The sequence below is a fragment of the Gavialis gangeticus genome, unplaced genomic scaffold (genome assembly GCF_001723915.1).
Source record: "Gavialis gangeticus isolate Ggan-Ray unplaced genomic scaffold, GavGan_comp1, whole genome shotgun sequence".
NCBI lineage: Eukaryota > Metazoa > Chordata > Crocodylia > Gavialidae > Gavialis > Gavialis gangeticus.
The window spans coordinates 98,520,674-98,541,191 of record NW_017729031.1 but is presented as its reverse complement, the minus strand read 5'-3'; the positions used below and the strand labels follow the sequence as shown (position 1 = coordinate 98,541,191).

Below are 20,518 nucleotides of genomic sequence, written 5' to 3'. Positions count from 1 at the left end.
AGGGCTCTTCAAATATATTTGAGGCAGACAGAAAGTAAAAGAGAAAATTGGTCCATGGGAATTGGAAAGATGGACTGAGGAGACAACAGGTTAGTTAAGAAGTTACAATATTTCTCTCTTTTCAGATAAAAATAAGTTGGTGAGCTCTTAGTTTCAGAGTAGGTAGGATGAGAATTAGTGGGAGAAAATGATGGAAAGGCAGAATGTTCTAAACAGTGGACTGGAACCTGGACGATGTGGGTTCAATTCCCAGAGTATTGTATGGCATTGGACAGGACTTATCTTCCTGTCTCAGTTTCCATTTCTGTCAAATCAGAATGATAATACTCCTTTCTTCTATCCTATGTGTGTTTCATCCATTTAGATTGTAAGCTGTAAAAAGCAGGATCTCTTTCTATCTGCATATATGAAATCTAGCAAACCCCCTAGTAACTGTTACATGTGTGTTATATGTGAGTTTTATGTGGCAAATAGTAATGTGCCAACTGGCAACACATTAAGATCATTGCAGGATATTTCCAAGCCATGAAGCAGTTGCTGTTTCAACTGAGCAATTTTTTTGACTGATTCAACATTTTTATCTAGGGATAAACTGGTTTAACATCTGGCATGTTAGAATTTATGACATGATATTCTCATATAACGTGATAAACATAACATCTGCCAGGGGCCTAAGAAAATCACTTGGGATTTCTTTATGCCGCTGTAATATAGAAGCGTAGAAAAGGTCATCTAGTTCAACCCCCTGCTCAAAGCAGGACCATCCCCAACTAGATCATTCTGGCCAGGGCTTTATCAAGCCACGCCTTAAAAACCTTCAAGGATGGAGATTCTACCACCTCTCTGGGTAACCTGTTCCAGTGTTTCACCATGCTCCTAGTGAGAGAGTTTTTCTTAATATCCATCTTAAACCTTCCTTGCTGCAACTTGAGACCATTGCTCCTTGTTCTATCATCTGTCAGTACTGAGAACAGTTTAATTCCATCCTCTTTGGAACTACCCTTCAGGTAGTTAAAGGCTGCTATTAAATCCCCCCTCAGTCTTCTCTTCTGAAGACTAAATAAACTCCATTCTCTCAGCCGCTTCTCATAAGTCATGACCCTACCTCCCCCATCCCCTCCAAGCCGTTTTTTTTGCTCTCTGCTGGACTCTCTCCAGTTTATCCACATCGTTTCTATAACAGGGTGTGTGCCTGTCTAGACTAGAGTAACCACTCCCGAGTGGCTCAGGGGTGGGTGTTCCTGACTTGGTATGGGTCTTTCTTGGGCACCCATGTTGGCTGTGTGTCAACACGCAAAGGAAGCCTGCGATATGTGCCCGCCATGTCTCGATCTCTTATTCAAGTGTGGATGGTTCCCCTCTGGCTAGGACTTGCTTGGAGGTGTCTCCTGCAATCATCCTTGGGGCTCCACCTCCCCTAAACCCTTTCCATGTGCTAACCTGATGGACTTGGCCATATGACAGATGGTTCTGATCTGGACTTTAATGTATTTTTATGGATGCAGCTTCCAGTTGCACACTGTTTGCAGGACAAGGGTCCTTACAGCCGAGTTTGGCCTATAGAGTCCTTAGAGCACCCAGGAGGTCGCTCTCCCTCCTTATGGCTGTGTTCCTTCTGACCAGTATCCAGATCAGTAGGCCTTCTGAGTCTCTACCTGGAGCCCTGGAGGGCCTCTGGTACCTCAGCCCCGGGAACAATATATTTTAGCACAATCTCTGGCCCCAGGGGCTATGTAAAATTATAATGAAACCAAAAAAAGCAAGGAATTGGAGAGGCAATGATCTCTCCCTGCTATTTGTATGTCTCTGCATGTGAATCAAAGGTTAGTGCTTCCCAGGTCCTCGGCATCCTTCCCAGGTCCAATGACAGGTGCCAATCAGTTGGGAGGCAAACTCCTCTTCATGACTCCATCCTAGGCCCCTGACTGGAGGCAGTGCCGGGCATGCTGGCTGGGAGCACGCAGCTGTCTCCAAGCTGTTGCCCCCTGGTTCCTTCCTGGCAGGTGGCTTTTAAAGCTGCCTGCCAGCACTGCCGGATGATGTCACTGTCATGCACTGGCCCCAGCCGCACAGCTAAACAGCCAGTGAAGCGTGCAATTTGCTCCTTCTGCAGCTGCTGGCTCTTCACTGCCATGCCTGCACCGGATAAGTATTTCCCCATCATGGGGCTTTCAGGGCTGTTCCCTTGGGGCCATGGGATTCTCCCACTGGTATTCTGCCCCCAGGAAAGGGATCTCTACCCCTTTACTTTTGTTGCTTCATGACAGGGGGCCCAAAACTGAATATAGTACTACAGTTGTGGCCTCATCAGTTCTGAATAGAAGGGAATAATCACTTCCCTTGATCTACTGGCAATGTTCCTACTAATGCAGCCCAGTATGCTGTTAGCCTTCTTGGCAACAAGGGCACACTGCTGATTCATATCCATCTTATTGTCTGCTATAAACCCCCAGGTTGTTTTCTACAGAGCTGCTGCCCAGCCAGTCAGCCACCAGCCTGTGCATGGGATTCTTCCATCCTAAGTGCAGGACTTTGCACTTGTCCTTGTTGAATCTCATGAGATTTCTTTTGGCCCAATCCTCCAATGTGTCTAGATTACTCTGAATAGTAGCCCTCCCCTTTAGTGTATATACTACTCCCCCCAGCTTGGTGTCATCCACAAACTTGCTGAGGGTGCAGTCCATCCCATCTTCCAGATCATTAATGAAGATATTGAACAAAGTCGGCCCCAGGACCAATCCCCGAGGCACTCCACTTGATAATGGCTGCTAGCTGGACATTGAGCCATTGATTACTACCCCTTGAGCCCAACAATCCCGCCAGCTTTCTGTCCACCTTTCAGTCCATTCATCCAACCCATACTTTGTCAACGTGCCTGCAAGATTGCTGTGGGAGACTGTATCAAAAGCCTTGCTAAAGTGAAGGTATACTATGTCTACTGCTTTTCCTGCATCCACAGAGCCAGTTATTTCATCATTGAAGGCAATCAGATTGGTCAGCATGACTTGCCCTTGATGAATCCATGCTGACTGTTCCTAATCACTTTCTTCTCCTCTAAGTGCTTAGAAATGGGTTCTTTGAGGACCTGCTCCATGATTTTTCTGGGGACTGAGGTGAAGTTGTAGTTCTCTGGATTCTCCTTCATTTCTTTCTTAAAGACAGGCACTATATTTACCCTTTTCCAGTTGTTTGGGACCTCCCCTGATCGCCACGAGTTTTCAAAGATAATGGCCAATGGTTTTGCAATCACATAAGCCAACTCCCTCAGCATCCGTGGATGCATTGCATCCAGCACCATAGACTTGTACATATTTTCTAAATCGTCCCTAACACGTTCTTTCTCTATTGAAGGCTTCTCACCTTCTCCACCAAAATGTGCTGCATGGTGCAGTAGTCTGGGAGCTGATCTTGCCTGTGAAGACCGAGGTAAAAAAGGCATTGAGTATTTCAGCCTTTTCCTCATCATCTGTCACTAGGTTCCCTCCCACATTCAGTAAGGGACCTACACTTTCCCTGACCTTCCTCTTGCTGCTAACAGACTTCTAGAAACCATTCTGGTTACCCTTCATGTTCCTTGCTATCTGCAACTCCAATTGTTCTTTGGCTTTCCTGATTTCATTGCTGCATCCCTAAGCAATATTTTTATACTCCTCCCAAGTTGTTTGTACAAGCTTCTACTTCTTGTAAGCTTCCTTTTTGTGTTTAAGCTCACTTAAGAGTTCTCTGCTAAGCCAAGCTGGTTGCTTGCTTAACATAGCAAATAACAATAAAAAATATATTGTGAATAGAATAATCGTTGTTGAATTTACTACAGCCAAGGGATGAAGGTACAGCTTTGTATCAACCATACAGTTCAGATCTAGACTCAAGTCCAAATCCAACAGTCTCTAAAGCTCTAGGGCTGCATCCAGACGAGTTTGGATATGTAGTATGTGGCGCTGCAGATCTGTCTGCGGCACCACACACCACGCGTAAAAAAGTGGGGTGGTGCATGTGGTGGCAGCATGTGCTGTCCAAAATCAGAGCCTAGCTTGCTGGAGCCATGCTCCAGCTGCTGGTCAGTCTCCCAGCTGCAGGAGTGCCATGGCTGCAGCTCCCTGAGGCCCCCAGGGCCCTAAGTAAGGCTTCTAGGCCCATCACAGTTGCTGGCTCCAGCCTCCCCTACTCCACCCTGGGTAACCTGCCATGTGCCAGAGGGTGCGTGGCACTGGCATTTCCCCGGGACAAGTAGGATCAGCACAGGGTATGCCACTTCTTTTTGTCCCAAGGGAAACAAATGTCTGTGCTTGTGCGGATGTGGCCTAGGTGGTTTGGGGTTCAGCATGGTAAGGAATCTGACCTGAACTGCAAAATTCCTATCCAGCTCTGAATGTGGAACTGAATTTCTTCATGCTTTTATTAAGAGCTTGCATCAAGTTTTCTGGTTTATTTCTTCTCTGGTTCAGACAAAATAGGAAGTAGCCAAAAGTCATCATCTAAATACTGTCTGAAGGGATCTCTTTTGAGATTTCAAAGAGGTTGGGTTAATTTTTTTGAAGCAAAAAAAAAAAATCTTCATTTTCAGCCAGGAGACAGAGATACCAAAAGTATCAGTGGTGGCTGAAATTACACATACTGAAAATTGCAATCCCTGGGTGCAGCTTCCAAACCAAAATAACTTGCTGTAAGGGAGATTTTTGCCTGGTTTGAATGGAAAAGATGTCTCCGTGTTTGCTGTAGATCTAGCTGATCTTGAAAGAGAAAGTACCTCATAATTACAGAGTGTGATATCTGCTGTTGAGGAAGTCTGAGTGCTACTATTCTAATGGAAGTGCATAGTTGTCTGGCTGGGTGGAGCAGTCCTTAAGAAACCAAACCTACGGCCTGGATTGGAGGCAAGAAGACTGTCAGGATATATAGAGTCCTAGCATGGCTTATACCTCTATATGTACCTGCATACCTACCAAAAAATTGCACCTTATACAGCTGGAAAAACACCATTTGAGTTCATAAAGTTTAGTAGGCTTCTTCCCCTAGTTGCTAAATAATAGACTGCATTTTAGTTTGGTAGCATTACAAAGAAGAACTGAAGCAGGTGGGTGTTGGGCTGTAGCAAAAGTATATGTGGAAGGAGAAAAAATCTGGTGGTCAGTAACTGGGTATTCTGTGCAGCAGGCCTGAACAGCAGAGCAGAATTTACAGGTTTATTTTGCCAAGTGCTTTGAAGCAGAAAATAAGCCATTATGAAAGAAGATCTAAGAAAGCAAAAGGGTTTATAGTAGGTGTACTTAAAAGTTAATTTGGGTGTTAAAGATATATATCTAAAAAAAATTGCTAAGCTATAAATGGGTAGTGCTTTTAGAATCTAGAATGTGGTTAGAATAAGAACATACTTTTTAGGTGGCAGCACTTCAATGCAGATGGAGCCATTTGAAGCAGAGACTTCATTTGCATTTTTTCGTATAGTGCCTAGCAAAATGGCTAACCTAAATGGCAACCTCTAGGTGCTATGATAACAGTTAAACTATAACACTTACTATATTTCAGCTGTTTCCATCATGCAGTACCTCAAAGTGCTTTATAAACTCTAGACTGACAAAACTGTTAAACCGCAGACCCTTTGGGGTGATAGGAGCCAAACAGCAGAGAGTACACTTACAGCTGTAAATATCAGTAAATATTATAAAGTAAAACTTCCTACCCTTTTAAAAAAGGACATAGCATGTAATGTTCATATACCCTGATTGTACCGATGTAATGGCCTATAAATCAAATTATACGTACATGTACACACATACGTAGAAGAGCAGCTTTGAGATGTGGAGACACTTGCACTGAATGTATAAGTATCCACAATAGCTTCAAGGATGCTTAGTAATTCAACCTTATTATTAATTAATAATAATATATCATGGAGAGGGAAGTGTCTGCTCATCTGGCTCGAGCTGAAGCCACGCACATAGGTAGGGTATGACTCACCCATGCTGCTGAGGGACCATAATACAAAGCATGCTGGACTCCAGGCTGTGAGGAGGGATTTATGGTTTCCTATTTAGAGCTGGTGCACAGGACTGTGGCCCAGTTTGAGATGCATTTTAACAGCCTAGGTCACTCTGCCTGCAGAGAGCTAGATGAATTACCCCATGAAAAAACTTCTTGTGAGGTCAGTTTTTTAAAATGGGTTCCTAAAGTTGGGCTCCAAAACTGATAACTAGTGTTGAACTTGCACTAGAACATACGTGACTTAAGAAAACAGGTCCCACTGACAGTCTGACCCCTTCAGCACCCAAAGAGGTGCCCTGATTTTCACAGGTTTAGAGTAGATAGAAGCTCCTGATTAAAATGTCTTTTGCTTTCAACCACAGCCCATGAACTTTGTAGGGCACAAACTTTTACTTTTCTACAGGAAGCAGTTTTTTGTCTGTGATGTGATAGGAAGGACAGTTGTTTGGATAACAATCATTGCTCTGTCAGAAGCACTTTAGCCTGAAGAGCTAAAGAGGGGCACTGTGGGCACGTCTATATGAGATGCTTAATGTGCAGAAGACTAATTCTGCTGTGGATTAGCATGGCGGGTAAGACCCATACTAATTCACATTAGATTTAGTCTAATGTTCATTAATGTCACTAAAAAAGTGTTGATCTATGCTAATGCACAGTAGCATCAATTACAGCACATTAAGTTTAGTACCTGTCATTACAGGTACAAAACTTAATGTGCTGTAATTACGGTGCATTAATGAATGTGTAGATGCACCCTGTGATATGTAGGTACCGACTGGGCTGTATTTCACTAAGGGATATGCAATACTGGAATTTTCAAAGGGGACATTGAATTTGATTTCCATGGAATTTTACTTGGAGTTGGATGGCTTTGAGAATCCCTACCCAAGGCTCTTCCACATCAGAAAGAACCTCATTAATTCTCACAACTGAGTGCAAGGGTCCTTGAGAATTGCTGCATTTTACATATTAGCAAGTGAATGGAAGAGGAAGGAAAATGAATGGATAATGCAGTTTCAAATGTGTGTAATTCAGTTGCTTGACAAGTGTGGTTTAGTTTTGTAATACTCTGTAGTACAATAGTAATTGATCTGCACTGTATTTATAACCGCAATGAAGTCTTGAATGAATGTTTGCTGAGATGGTTACGAAATGTTCAATACTGAAAATAAAATTTCTCCTATCTGTGATTGTTTATCTAATTTATCACAAACGGAAAATAGTTTCTCTGTTCCACTCTACACCAAATTGATTTTCTTTGTTTTTAAAAGCACAATACAAAGAATCACTTTGCCAGACACTCAGAGCACTACTTGCAACAGGGCAAGCTTATTGGAGCTTCTCAGCAATTTCCTTATTGGTGTACATGCAACTAGCACCGCTTTGGAACCAAGATGAGGACCTTGTTTGAATTCTGACTGGAATAATTTGTCAGGACTTTACAGAAGAAATTCACTTGCCAGACTGGGATCTCTGAATTGTCGTCAGCTCTTGTGGAGGAATCTTGCCTTGGAGTTGTTTGCATTTCTATTCCCAGACTGCCACTGACTCATCTGACCTTGGGAAACTTGTATAATCTCTCCTGTTTTAGTTTCCCCAGCTGTAAAACAGAGGTGATAATTTCATAAGGAATGAAAAATATAGCTTCTACCAGTCATTACTGACTAGTTTTAGTAGTGTCACATAGTGCTGATAGAAAATGCTGAGTTTGTAGTAGGGTTTGCTATCCTTGCCTACTGCAGAGGTGTTGAAGCTTAATTTATGTTCTTGTAGTGCTTTCAAGTGACCCATGATTCATTAATCATTATATGTTACAATTACAAGTAGTGCTCATCATGAGAGGATTTCAAATCATGGCAAGTTTAAGACCACCAGTCAACAGCTACAACACAGTCTCTGTTGGTGTAATGACTATCTATGAAGACCCTGTTTGAATGACTCACATGGCCTGGTGATGGAATACAAATGAAGTGCTGTGGTGTTAGAAAAGCCTCCAGTTCAAAACACTCTGATATGTTATGTCCACCCCAATCTTCCTGGTGTAAGGAAGACGCTCCAACTGGCATAATCAAAGATGGCCAATAGCAATACCAGCAAACTCCATTCTCTTTAGTACACACGCGGTTAGCTTACATCATTGAAACTGCACATTCTCTGGACAGATGATTTATCAATGGGAAGTATTTTTTTCAGCCAGATAAAATTGATTTGAGAGTGATCAGCAAGTAGCAAAACCTCTGCACTCAGGAAAGACGGTCACTGCAACATGACTGTCAAGATTATAGTTTATACCTCAGGTGTGCCTAGGGTAGGAAGAGACTTACCCTATGGAATAAGCTGCCCATAATCACCTATTATAGGGACTTATTGTGCCTATGACACATCTGGTCCCAGCTTCAGTTGGAAAGGGAAGATGCTGAATTGGATGGATATTGGGTCTGATCCAGGCTGTGATTCTTCTGTTGCAGTCCTCTTGGAACTGCACCCTAGTCCAGGAAAGTGCTTGAGCATATGCTTACATTTAAGCAGATTAGATACCCAAGTAAAATCACAATTTAAGCATGTGCCTAAATGCCTTTTTGGATAAGTGCCAGTGTATTTAGCATCCAGCTAGGAACAAACATGTAGCAAGGAGGCTATCTTTCCCCTAAAGAGATTATCATCTTGGATAATTACAAGATACAGTAGATAGAGGAAACAAACAGTTGGGGTGAGAAGAAGCAGGCTGATCCAGAAGTAATATCAGCACAGTTTCATCTACCCTAGCTCTGTGTACAGTTCACCTTGAAGGCAGGGTAGATATGCACCTTATAGACTGACTAAATAAAAATATATATGGAGTATAAGCTTTCATGAACAGATGACTTTGTTCTCACAGCATCATGGCAGAAGGGAGTATTAAAGAGACAATAGAAGAAGGATAACACTGTAGACAATTCCTTGGAGAGGAGGGAATTTGTGCAATGCATAGGATAAAGCATGAGAACCAGATACCCTGAATGTTTCCTCTATAAGAATCCTTTAAAAGTATATATCTGAGTCTCATCATGCAATTTGTTTCTCTAGGCGCCGGCAGCAAACCTGGTACTGGAAGATGGAACAAAGATGAGGGGTTATTCCTTTGGCTATCCATCCTCCACAGTAGGGGAAGTTGTATTCAACACAGGCCTTTCTGGGTAAGTTGAACACAAATGTGACATAAGCAGAGAAACCAATCTAATAGCACAGCAGTAAATTGTGGGGAAAAATCTGCTTTTTCATAGCTAGCAGGGCATTTTGTTGGTGTTGTCTTTGTGTTATCATTGTGCCTAGCCTTGAACCATTGACCTTAACAGAAATGATGGTCAGTCCTATTACAAATATGCCTGATACACTAAGGTCATTTGTGGGGAGCTTTAAGCTTCAGTGGGAGGTGGGAGTTGAGATGGTCTGAGATAACTCACAAGAACTTTAGCCAAGATGTCAATGCAGTCTTTGCACAACTGCTTCATATGCTGCAGTCTGCTGTCCCTGGGTGGAATACATATTGCAAGATATTTTTTTAAATAGTTCTGTTGGTAAGAGTGCTAAATTACAGCACTGGAAATCTGTTTTGCAAAGTTTTGCATCACAAGGCAATTACTTAAGCTTTTCGACAGCACTAATTACTAGCCGTGTTAATATACCTGCCAACAAACAACTGTTTAATATAGATCAGAATGATGGAGGGCACCAGAGTTCTCTTCTCTGTGATAGATTATGGGTAATAAATCTTGTCACATCACAAAAGTCAGACAGCACCTGATGGATTAATTTCCCTTCAACACTGCAGCTCAATGACAGAAGCCATATTTATTCATTTACCAATAAATAGAGAGGATACCTTCATAAAGAAGTGCTTATTTTTTTCTGAGTACCAATAGGGCTGGAGGGAAGAAGTAAAGTATAAATTTAAAAAGCCTGTTGTATTCTTAAGTCTAGGGGGCATAACCCTGATTAATACAGAGAAGAGATTATTTTAGCAGAATTAGATTATGAAATGTTCTTGCAGAGCATAGATGTGACAGAACTTAACCAGGCACAACTGGACTTGGAATTCAAGGACTACTTTATGCAGAATGAGACCTTGTGGTTCTCTAGCTCTTTTAAAGCTTTAAGTGTCCAAAGCAATCCATGCAGCTGTGGTTTGTTTTCCAACTGGTATAACACAAGCGTCTGTATTAATAGGTACATACCTTTTCAGGATTAGAGATATTCATTAGGATAGGAAACAAGTTAGTAGCATAGGCATGACTGTGCCAGTGAGGTGGGGCAGAATGAACATGGAAGTGGCTACTCCAAGAATTTTGTAAAGCAAGCTGCTATTCTATACATTGTCAACTGGATGTTTCTAGGGTCATGGGTCAGTTCAGACTGAGCTAAATATTCATGAAATTAAAACGTGCTTATGTGTTTTTTTTTCTCCCTATAAGTGCCTGAATTCTTGCTCAACAACACAGAGCAAGGATGCAAAACTGTTTTTATGGGTATTGCGTTTTCAATGTAATTTGCAACTTTCCTTTTTTGGCAACATTTTTTAGTAAAAACTTGAATCTCAACATAGAAAAGGGTACATTGTTCACAGATATTTTCATGAAAAATTCATTTAGTATTACTGCCAGCTGGTTGGGGATAAATGATGATCAGCTAAAGAAAATAGGAAGAACAGTAAAAGTTGTTATGTCCCTGTGTTTTGACCAGCTAAATTAATTACTTTTCTTTCCATGGGGCTGTTCCTCCCCCATTCTCTCCCCCTGTACTATTCATTCTAGCAAATGTCATGATTGGCAGGAATTTATAGAGGCAGGGCTTCTGGGCAAGCAGAGAGACCTGAACCCTGCACCATCTTCATTGCTTTCATGTCCGTCTGTACTTCCAAGATCCAGAAGACAGGGCACCTATGTGAAGTGCATTTTCTCAGTGGAGAGCTGCACCTGAAAACCACAGTCAAAATGAATGGCTTTTTGGTCTTGTTTGATGCTTGAAAAACCTCACAAAGGTGAATCATGTTAACTTTGCAATTAATGAAGAATTTTTGGAAGCATACACACTCAAATAGGAGGAAGAGATATATTTTCAATGGGTGTATAGCACTGGGAGCCAACCTTTATGGTACATGTACCACAAATTAGCCCCATACCCTCCCTAAGTGCCAGTCCAATCCCCTTCCTGTATCCATTCTTCCACTCTGTTTTTTGTTCCCTGTTCAGTGACCATTGCCCAATCTCCTGCTCTTCTTTCTGCTTCCAGCCCTGTGCTTCCTGCCTGATTTCCTGCTCTGCCTTCTGCCCTATCTGCTGCTGTGCTGCCTGTTCCCTACCTGCTCTGTCACGTGACACAAGTAGGGGCTGCCTGTGCTACTTGTGGTGCTCATGCCTCAGGTGGACCCTCACTGTGCTACAGCCAAACACGAACATTTGAAAATCTCCCTATATTAACCATAGCAGAAAATATGAGTTCAAACAGCAGGACAAAAATACCTTGAAATATTCCATGGGCATTGTTTATTAAACATGTCATTTCTCAGAACTAGCTCGAACACTCTGTTGCCTGTATCAGCCTGCAACCATTCTGGATTTTGCAAAGAGTTTTCCAGTGTATGAGAATTAATCTCTTGGCAATAGTGCTGGCATTCCATAAAAAAAATTGTCTCTTGTGACTTTCTGATCTCTGGTAAACAGTGTGAGTTTCTAATTATCTACCATTTAAAAAATGATACTAAAAAATTATATAGACAAATTATATGGGGCAAATTCATCCTGAAGCATTCCAGTACACTTAGCAAAATGTATGCAGAGATGGGATGGCTTCATTCATTGCTGAAATACAGTCACTTCTTGGTTGACAGGCAAGGGTTGTGTTTAACAGCTTGCAGGAACTGTTTATGACGGTATAGAGCAGTAGGTGAAGAATCACTCATTGAACTGATGCTACAGAGAGAAAGTAGGTACTCTAGGGAAACTACCATTATTTGATTTGGAATTTAGTTTGGAAAGTACGACTAAAAATGATCCAGTGCTCACCTTATCATTAATGCAGAATCTTAGGTCTGAATGCCAGGTCATCAAAACATTCAATTATGGGTTTCAAGCTTCTCCTGCTGAGGAAAGCATTTAAGCACATTCTTACATTTAGATAAATACTACTGAAGTTAATGGGACTGGAGCATTCATTCACCTGAAGTTAAGCATATGCTTATATGCTTTGTGATTAGGATGCCTTGCTGACTCAGGATCCAGGTCCTGACAGTATCTCTCAGAAGTAAGTAAATAGAATTCTACGCAATTTAAGCCTTGAGACTTTCCAGTAAGCCTTAAAAACCAAGGTTACCTGCTCTGCGTGGACAAAAAGAGTATGGATTTACTTTGTTCATTGACAAGGTGTTTCCACATCCAAACGACTAAAGCACACTTTGTTTGCTTATTCCAGAAGTGACTGCATCTCAGCTGTGTTGAACCTAGGCTATTTATGAAAGGCCTTTGTATCCTTCCAGATGGAAAGTGCTACATACAATAAATGTAAAATGAAAACATGTATAATATTGGCCGTTACTATAGTTCCCACATGAGAGCAGCTCAAGAAAGGTTAATGGATGGCTAACTAGCTTGCCTAAATTGTTGACAGCAGTTCCCTGCTCCAGGACCACTGAGGGGACACTACAGGAAAGCAGCAAGATATATGACTAGATGGTGACCCACATCAATCACTCTTTGCTCTCTGGATGGGGGAAACTTATTAGGTTGGCCTGCAACCAAGCCAGCTGACTTTCACAGAGTCTGAAAAGGGAGTCTGCTTCCATTGTGAGAAGGAAGGGCATATCTGGAGAGACGTCCCTGCTACAGAATGCAGTTTTGGTCCCTTCTTAGCTGAAGTGGTCTAATTCCACTCATCCAGCAGGACTAAACTAGATGATAATACCAGATGAAATGCATCCAGGCCCTAGGGTCAGCAAACATTGTGGGGTGTGGTTCTGTTGGCAAGAGACCTATCAGCTAGTTATCTGGCAGTATTTGATCTATCTGCAGACATATATAACCCATTTGATTGCTGAGGTGCAAACAGTCTTTTTTTGGGCAGATGGGATTGGCGTGGCTTTTGCTGCTCATTAGAAACACCAATGGCCAAAGCAGAAGGAGGCACTCTGACTTCAAAAAGAGACTTTTGAGTAGTTTTCCCACTTGGACATTAAGATTTACTTCTACTGGAAACAAACTACCAGATGGCAAGAGAAGGTCATGAGGTACGAAAGAAGGAACTGTCAGAAAAGGATCACTAAGCACTTTCTAGGCTAGCGCCAGGTATTGCATGAAGAATGAAGACTCCAACTAACTATCTATTAATGCCCTCACTGTAAAATCCACAGATAGGCAAAACCTCACACATGCCAAAAAGCTATTCAGTTACTCCAACCTGGGGCCGAAGGTAGTAAAACAACAAAGGAGTGGAACGAATGAGTAAATGAGGAAGGAAGAGCCCTCATGAGGTGGAGATGTGATCCAACCAACTCTAGCAAGATGGTTGCCACATTTGAAGCTTAAATGAGTTTGTCTGTGCTAAGTGACAGAATATAAGTTACAGGAGAGTTTTCATGTTCAGCTTTTATGGTGCCCTGTGTTTGACAAAAAGATCTAACCTAGTCCATGAGACATCATCAGTGGGACATATAGGAATAGAGAAGACACTCTTTCTTTCCTCTGGTTTTTGGGCTGGGATCCATAAAGATGTCCAAGACTTACATGCATTTTGTCTGAACAGCTAAATAGTTGCCACAGACAACTACCTCTGGATCCTTTGGCAGTCTCTCCTCCCCTGCCCCTTCCAGATCATTGAAACACCCTTTGAATTGGGTAGGATAGATTTATTGGGGCTCTAAGTAAGGAGCTTCTTGCCTTTGAAGGTGAAGCCAATGGATTATGAAGCCTATTTGCTGCTACGTAAAGGAGGAGACAAATTGAGTATATAAACTTGCTGAAATGCTCGACTCTTGGGATGATTTGGGGTATGTTAACACCACAGTGATTGCAGTGCAGCATAGAGACACCTAAGTTAGCATTAAACTAGGCAGTTTGGGTATCAGCAGCAGTCAGTGCATGAATGCTTAGAGTACAGTACAGGCTGATTTACTGGGAAATATGAGAGGGAAAGAACTGAAACCCCTCACAGGAAAAAACAAAGTAATCAAAGGAGGCAGAAAAGGTAAAGGTACTAGGGATCATTGCTGAGCCACAGTGTGTGTGGAAAAGCCCCATTATATTAGTCCCCAAATATTTTGGGAAATGAAATGCTATATTCATGCTTACCCAATACCTTGGCTGAGTTTTGGCTATTATAGCTCTGTGCAAGACCTGAACACAGGTAACTGGAAAATTCTCCTGACCAGGGCCTATTGAGACAAAAAAAAAAATCTCCTTGGCATCTATTTCAATTCAGGGTCATACCCTTTGGGGTCCATTATGTTGCTGCAATCTTTTACTGCCTAATGGTCAAGGCTGTGTAGATCCAATGGAATACCCAACAGCCTACCTTAGTGATGTCATCCTCTTCAGGACCCAGCTAGATGCCCTGATAACAAGCAACAGCAGCTATAGAAGCTGTACTTTGCTTAATGGACTTAAATTGCAGCACGAGAAAGTTGGGTTAGCTATTAGGAAGAACTTTCCTAATTGTGAAGGCGATCAAGTACTGGAACAGATTACTTAGAGCTTCCAACATTAGAAGATTTAAGTGAAGCATGGACTAGCAGTTGGTTGGTTTGTTCCTGCCTTGACCTGGGGTTGGACCAGAAGTTTAGACCTGAGTTCCTGTAAACCCTATTTATCTGGGGTTCTATGCTACCTTGGACCAGGCCCTAGGGAGCAGAGTGTAGACCCTACAAAACTGCCACAGACCCACAACAGAGGTAGTTTGGTTGCTTTCTAAGCCTTGCAGACTGCTGTAGGAAATTGGTGACTGTTTCCTTTATAGTTGCATGCTCCATGGAACTGATAAATGGATCTGCTCCTTTGAAATAGCACTGGACTCTTGAGCATGAAAAGCCCTTTTTGGGGGGTGAGAGACACCTTGTGCAAACCACCAGGTTTTCCAGCTCCTGACTTTGCAAAACAGTTAGTTTTGCAGAGAGATGTAGCTGTTGCAGTCCTATACTAGAATGAAAAGGGAGAAGAATGCCCTGTGCTGTGTCTCAGCCACAAATTGTTCTCATGGGAGAGGATGTATGGGTATGCCCTGACAGGAAGAGAAGGCTACCTATTAAACATGCCAATAAAGCCTCGGATACTGTCTTCTAGGAAATCACTTCAGCTGGGTGAATGCGCATGCCCCATTGAAGTGATCAAACAGCATGAAGATACATAATCAGCCAGTATATTTCTCAGTAGACACTGGGTGGTGAACTACCACAAGGATGCAGACTTCTCCCGAGGAATCAAGGGTTTTGCCCCTGCAGAAGGCACTCCCACTACCTTTTGGAGACGAGGTGGATGATGGGGTTGGTAGATCCCCCTATAACAGCCAGCCAAAAAGAATCAATGGATAAGAGAACTGGTCATACTTAACCTCCTTAGCTATGACCAGGAATCCTGGTTTTCTCTGTTTAAACATCCAAAAGTCTCTCATTAAAAAAAAAAAAAATCTGCATTTTTCAGCAATTAAAATGAAACACCACTGTATACATAGGTATCCATTGAACACAATGCTTTATTGATATATTTAAAAATGTAAAGCAATCTGGAAGTCTACCAGTGCCTCAATCATTATAATAAAATTAATTCTAAATACCTATATATTTTGGTGTTTGATTTTAGTCCCCCACTCTGCACCCAGGCCCCAGCCCCACAGCGTGTGGGGTGGGGAGTGTGGGGCAGGGTGGGGGTGTGTGGGGCGGTGGTTGCCTGACCATAGGCGATGCCATAAGTGATGTATTTGGGGCGTATAAGGGAACATGCCCCTGCCCCAGATTTGTGTGCCCACAGGGGGCACAGGGCGGCAGCCTGGCTGGATCAGCATGGGCAGGAGCTGCTTCTGGGGCCCAGCAGGTGGGACCCAGTGTGGGAGGGCAGAGCAGGATGGCAAAACTTATTGCTGCTACTGCTGGGACCCTGTGCCAGCTGTGCCACCAGCATCGCAAGGAGTAATGGGTCCGGGGGAGCAAGGGGGGTGCTGTGCTGCCTTCACCTTCTCCCATTGACAGCTCCTTATGTGCTCTGTCATGGCCCTACCTTGTCACCATGGCCTGGCCACCACCACTGTTTCCCTCAGGCCACCTGCACTGCCTCCCAACCCATATCCCCTCTGGGGTAGAGCTACAGCCTGAGGGGAGCAGTGGCGACGGTAGTGATGGCCATAGCTGGGCCACGGAGGTCGGGTAGAGCTGTGGTGGTAGCCAGGCCACGGTGGCAGGGTAGAGCCATGGTCCAGTGCATGAGTGTCTGGAGTCAGGAGGAGGTGAGGGCCCTCTGCCCACAATCCATTACTTTTTGCACTACTGACGATGCAAATGGTATTGGGAGCATAGGGACAACAGCACCAATGAGTCTCACTGAGCTGCTCTGCCCTCCTGCACGAGGTCTCACCTGCTGCAGCCCCATGCTTGCTGTGGCTGCAGAAATCTGGGGACAGGACCATGCCCCTCCATTCCCCCGTGATGTGTCACCTATGGTCCCCCCCATGTCTCGCTTTTGCCACCCTCATATACTTACCTGCAGGGAGCTTCAGGAGCTGTTCTCCACCACACTGCCTGGCTGCCATGTGCATGTGTGTGCATGCACATGCATGTGGCACCCCCTGCCTGTGATCACCCTCTTCCTGCTCCATGATCCCCAGGCTGCCCCTTGCAGGCTGGAACTCTACCAGCCTGCAAAGGGAAACCCATGGTTTCCAGCATTTTTATCCTTTAAAAAAGAGAAGGAAAATCTGTGATTTTCTCTTTTAAAGGAGAAAATCTATGTTTTTCCACATTTTTGTGATAAATGGAAAACCTGGATCCTTGGCTATGACTAAGGGCTTGATTAGAGACATCTGCTTTCAGATATGGCAGCCTGGGCAGAATGGGGTGGGCAACAGGAGAGGCTGCCTTGAGATGCTAAAATTACAGGTGTGAAGGAGCCACAAGAGTAGTATTGGAGTGATAAAGGTAGGAAGCAGACCAGGGGAATGGTGAAGGATGATACAGAACAGACCTTAGTTGTGCAACACTAGATTGTCAGAATGGAAGCCATAGGAGAGGGTGGGCATCGGTTTTTCTACCTCTGTTCCCCTGCAAATAGAGAAGTAATGGCCCTGAAAGTTGATGGCATAGGATGAGGAAGCCCCCACACTTTCAAGGCCCTCTGGACTTGGGGTGTTTGCCTTTCACTTTGTTATACTTGAAACTTAAATGGTATGGAGCAAAGAGAACAATGATATGTGCAATAGTGTTAGGCTTTGTCACAAAGGGGCACCCTGGACAATGACTGCACTCTGGACAGGAGTAAGTTCAGTGAGTGGATTCTAGGAGAATACAGGGATTTTTTTTTTTTTTAAAAAAGGAATGTGCAAAATCCTGCAATTTTTCTGCATACCAAGTTTCCAAATTTAAATAGGAAAAACACAGAGAAAAGGTGTGGTAGGGTGAACTGCACATGCAGGTACTTCTGTGCTGAGGAGGTTTCACATGCTCTCCTGCCTTTGGTTGTTTTCCCATCTTGGAACTGACTGTGTTTGTTTTGTTTTTCTTCTTGTTGACTTTTTTTTGCTTCCCTTCACCTATCAGGGTTATGTTGTCTTTTGTTTCAGGTACATGGAAATCCTGACAGATCCTAGCTATCGGGGGCAGATTCTCACACTGACAAACCCCATTGTAGGGAATGGTGGGGTGCCGGACACTTCTGCCTTGGATGAAATGGGCCTCAGCAGGTTTTTAGAGTCAGATGGAATCAAGGTAATAACACCAGCAAAGCCAGGGTTGGACAAAAGAATACAAATCACTGATACATGTGGGTGTGCTCGGCTATCCTCTGTAGCTAGATATAAAAGCTGGAATAGATTTTCCAGGATTAATTTTCCATCTTTCTGATACCTTAGGTACAAGGTTGTCTCCCAAAGGCCACTTGTTGTGGAAAGATCAGATCCTAGTGAAAAGGGCAGTTTGGAGAGAGAGTGTGCCTACTCTGCAATCCACTGTAGCTTGTGTATGTCTGAGCTAGCTTTAATCCAACCAGTTTGAATACCAGTAGCAGTGCAGCTTCAGTGGGATGGGTTTCAGCCACCCAGCACTTTAAATCAGGTCCTGGGTGAACTTGTTCAGCCTGTGTTTGTCATTGCTAGAATATGACTAGTTACCTTAGCTAGCTATTTTAAAAAAGCTAGCTCAGGTCTGTCTATAGCTGCAGTCACACTTCTGAACATACTCAAATCCTTTACTGAACAGCCTTATAATATACAGTGGAAATCAGACTACATGGTATAATGATTCCTTCTGGAAATCTCCTAATGTATGTTCAAGTGGCTCCAGAAAGGTCACTTGAACACGGAAGGACTTTTTGTTACAGCCCTGCCTAGATCAGGAAAATGAGGCATATTCAGCAAATGTTTTAACTTGGGCTGGGTACAGACATTGCACTTTTACTGGTATAAGAGACTGGAAACCGGTCTATACCCATAACAGAACAGAAATTCAATGTATATGGACTGGTTTAAATGGTGGAACCTGGTCTAAGATTTGCCCCCACCAATGGGCAAATGTGTGTTCTGTTTTCTACCAGTCTAAACTATGCGACTTACAGAAAAACATGTAAGAAGGCTTTTTGAATGTTGGTACTTAATCTTAATGGTCTTGTGAACACTGTTGGCATAAACAGAGAGAGTGGTGTTTAAATATGTATCAGTGGTGAATCTAACCATTTATTTTCCCAGTGGAGCAGTGCCAAAGTGGTACATAAGGATTGAGCATTGTGAGATGTGTGTCTTAAATGTACTTGTGCAACTTGAAAGAGTGTACTGGCTAAACCATGGTCCTAGTTAAACTGGTATAAATTCTCTCTAAAGACAGGAGGAGGAAAGTTAACTGGTAGCATGATTCCTTCTGTTTCTCTTAACAGGAAAGAAGGAAAAGATGAGTGAGAGAGACAGAGAGAGAACTCAAAGGAAGAGCAAAAATAGACACTGTTTCATAGTTTCATAGATTAAGGGTTGGAAGGGACCTAGTAGATCTTCTAGCCCGACCCCCCGCCAGGGCAGGAGAACAACAAAAACCCCAAAAACAAGAAACGGGACTCAAATGAGTCCAGCCAGGTAGGCATCCAGCCTCTTCTTAAAGACCCCCAGGGTAGGGGCCAGCACCACTTCCCTTGGAAGTTGGTTCCAGCTCCTAGCCGCCCTAACTGTGAAGTAGTTCTTGCGGATGTCCAATCTATACCTCCTCTCCATCAACTTGTGCCCATTACTCCTTGTTATGCCAGCGGGCGCTAGGGGAAACAGCGTCTCCCCCAAACCCTTCTGGTCCCCCCTAGTGAGTTTATAGACGGTCACCAGGTCCCCCCTCAGCCTTCTCTTGTGGAGGCTGAATAGGTTCAGGTCCCGCAGTCTCTCACTGTAGGGTCTGCCCTGTTGTCCCCGGATCATGCGTGTGGCCCTCCTCTGGACCCTCTCCATGTTGTCCACATCCCTCTTGAAATGGGCGCACAGAACTGGACACAATATTATTATTATTAGCTGCATTCTAAATAATTGTCTTAAAACCAGCTAAAAATAAGCATATGCATTTTCTTCTGTAAGAAATAACCGTAATTTCTACAGGGATCCTGTGTAATTATGTCTTGAAGGAGAGGAGGTCTGTGTGATCACAAATGATCCATTCCCTTCAGACATGGAAAAAGTAGCCTGGAGAAAGCATCTCCATTCAGATGTGGTCTGCAGTATGACTGTAACTGTGCAAATAAGGAATTTGTTTTGTTTGTTGACATGACCAAAAAATAGGAAGTATGTGTATTTGCAGTTAACTGGAATATTTTATTGAACAAAATAATGTTTTATTTTCACATTATTTAACTCTTCTTTTTTTACATTTATGTTGATTTTTTTTTTTAAATCAATGTGGTATTTCATAGATTCATAGAAGTAGGGTTGGAAGGGACCTTGTAGATCATCAGATCCGACCCCCTGCCCTGCACAGGAGAGAAAACTGGGCTCAAGTGAGCCCAGCCAGGTAGACATCAAGCCTTCTCTTAAAGACCCCCAGGGTAGGAGCCATTACCACTTCCCTTGGAAGTTGGTTCCAGATCCTAGCTGCCCTGACTGTGAAGTAGTGCCTTCGGATGTCTAGTTTAAACCTACTCTTTAACAACTTGTGGCCATTATTCCATGTTACCCAGGGGGCGCTAGGGGAAACAAGGTCTCTCCCAAACCCTGCTGGTCCCCCTTAGTGAGTTTATAGACAGCCACCAGGTCCCCCCTCAGCCTTCTCTTGTGAAGGCTGAACAGGTTTAGGTCCTGTAGCCTCTCTTCATAGGGTCTGTCCTGCTGTCCCTGGATCATGCGGGTG

At 43.3% G+C, this 20,518-nt stretch overlaps 1 protein-coding gene across 1 annotated transcript in view; it reads left to right on the top strand.

Moving 5' to 3' along the window:
- Positions 1 to 20,518, top strand: part of CPS1 (carbamoyl-phosphate synthase 1) — a 157,409-nt gene that overhangs the window by 6,529 nt on the left and 130,362 nt on the right. Inside the window, exons 2-3 of the mRNA XM_019523418.1 lie at positions 9,049 to 9,158; positions 17,773 to 17,917. Coding sequence (XP_019378963.1) covers positions 9,049 to 9,158; positions 17,773 to 17,917 — 255 coding nt within the window. The remainder of the gene's footprint in view (positions 1 to 9,048; positions 9,159 to 17,772; positions 17,918 to 20,518) is intronic.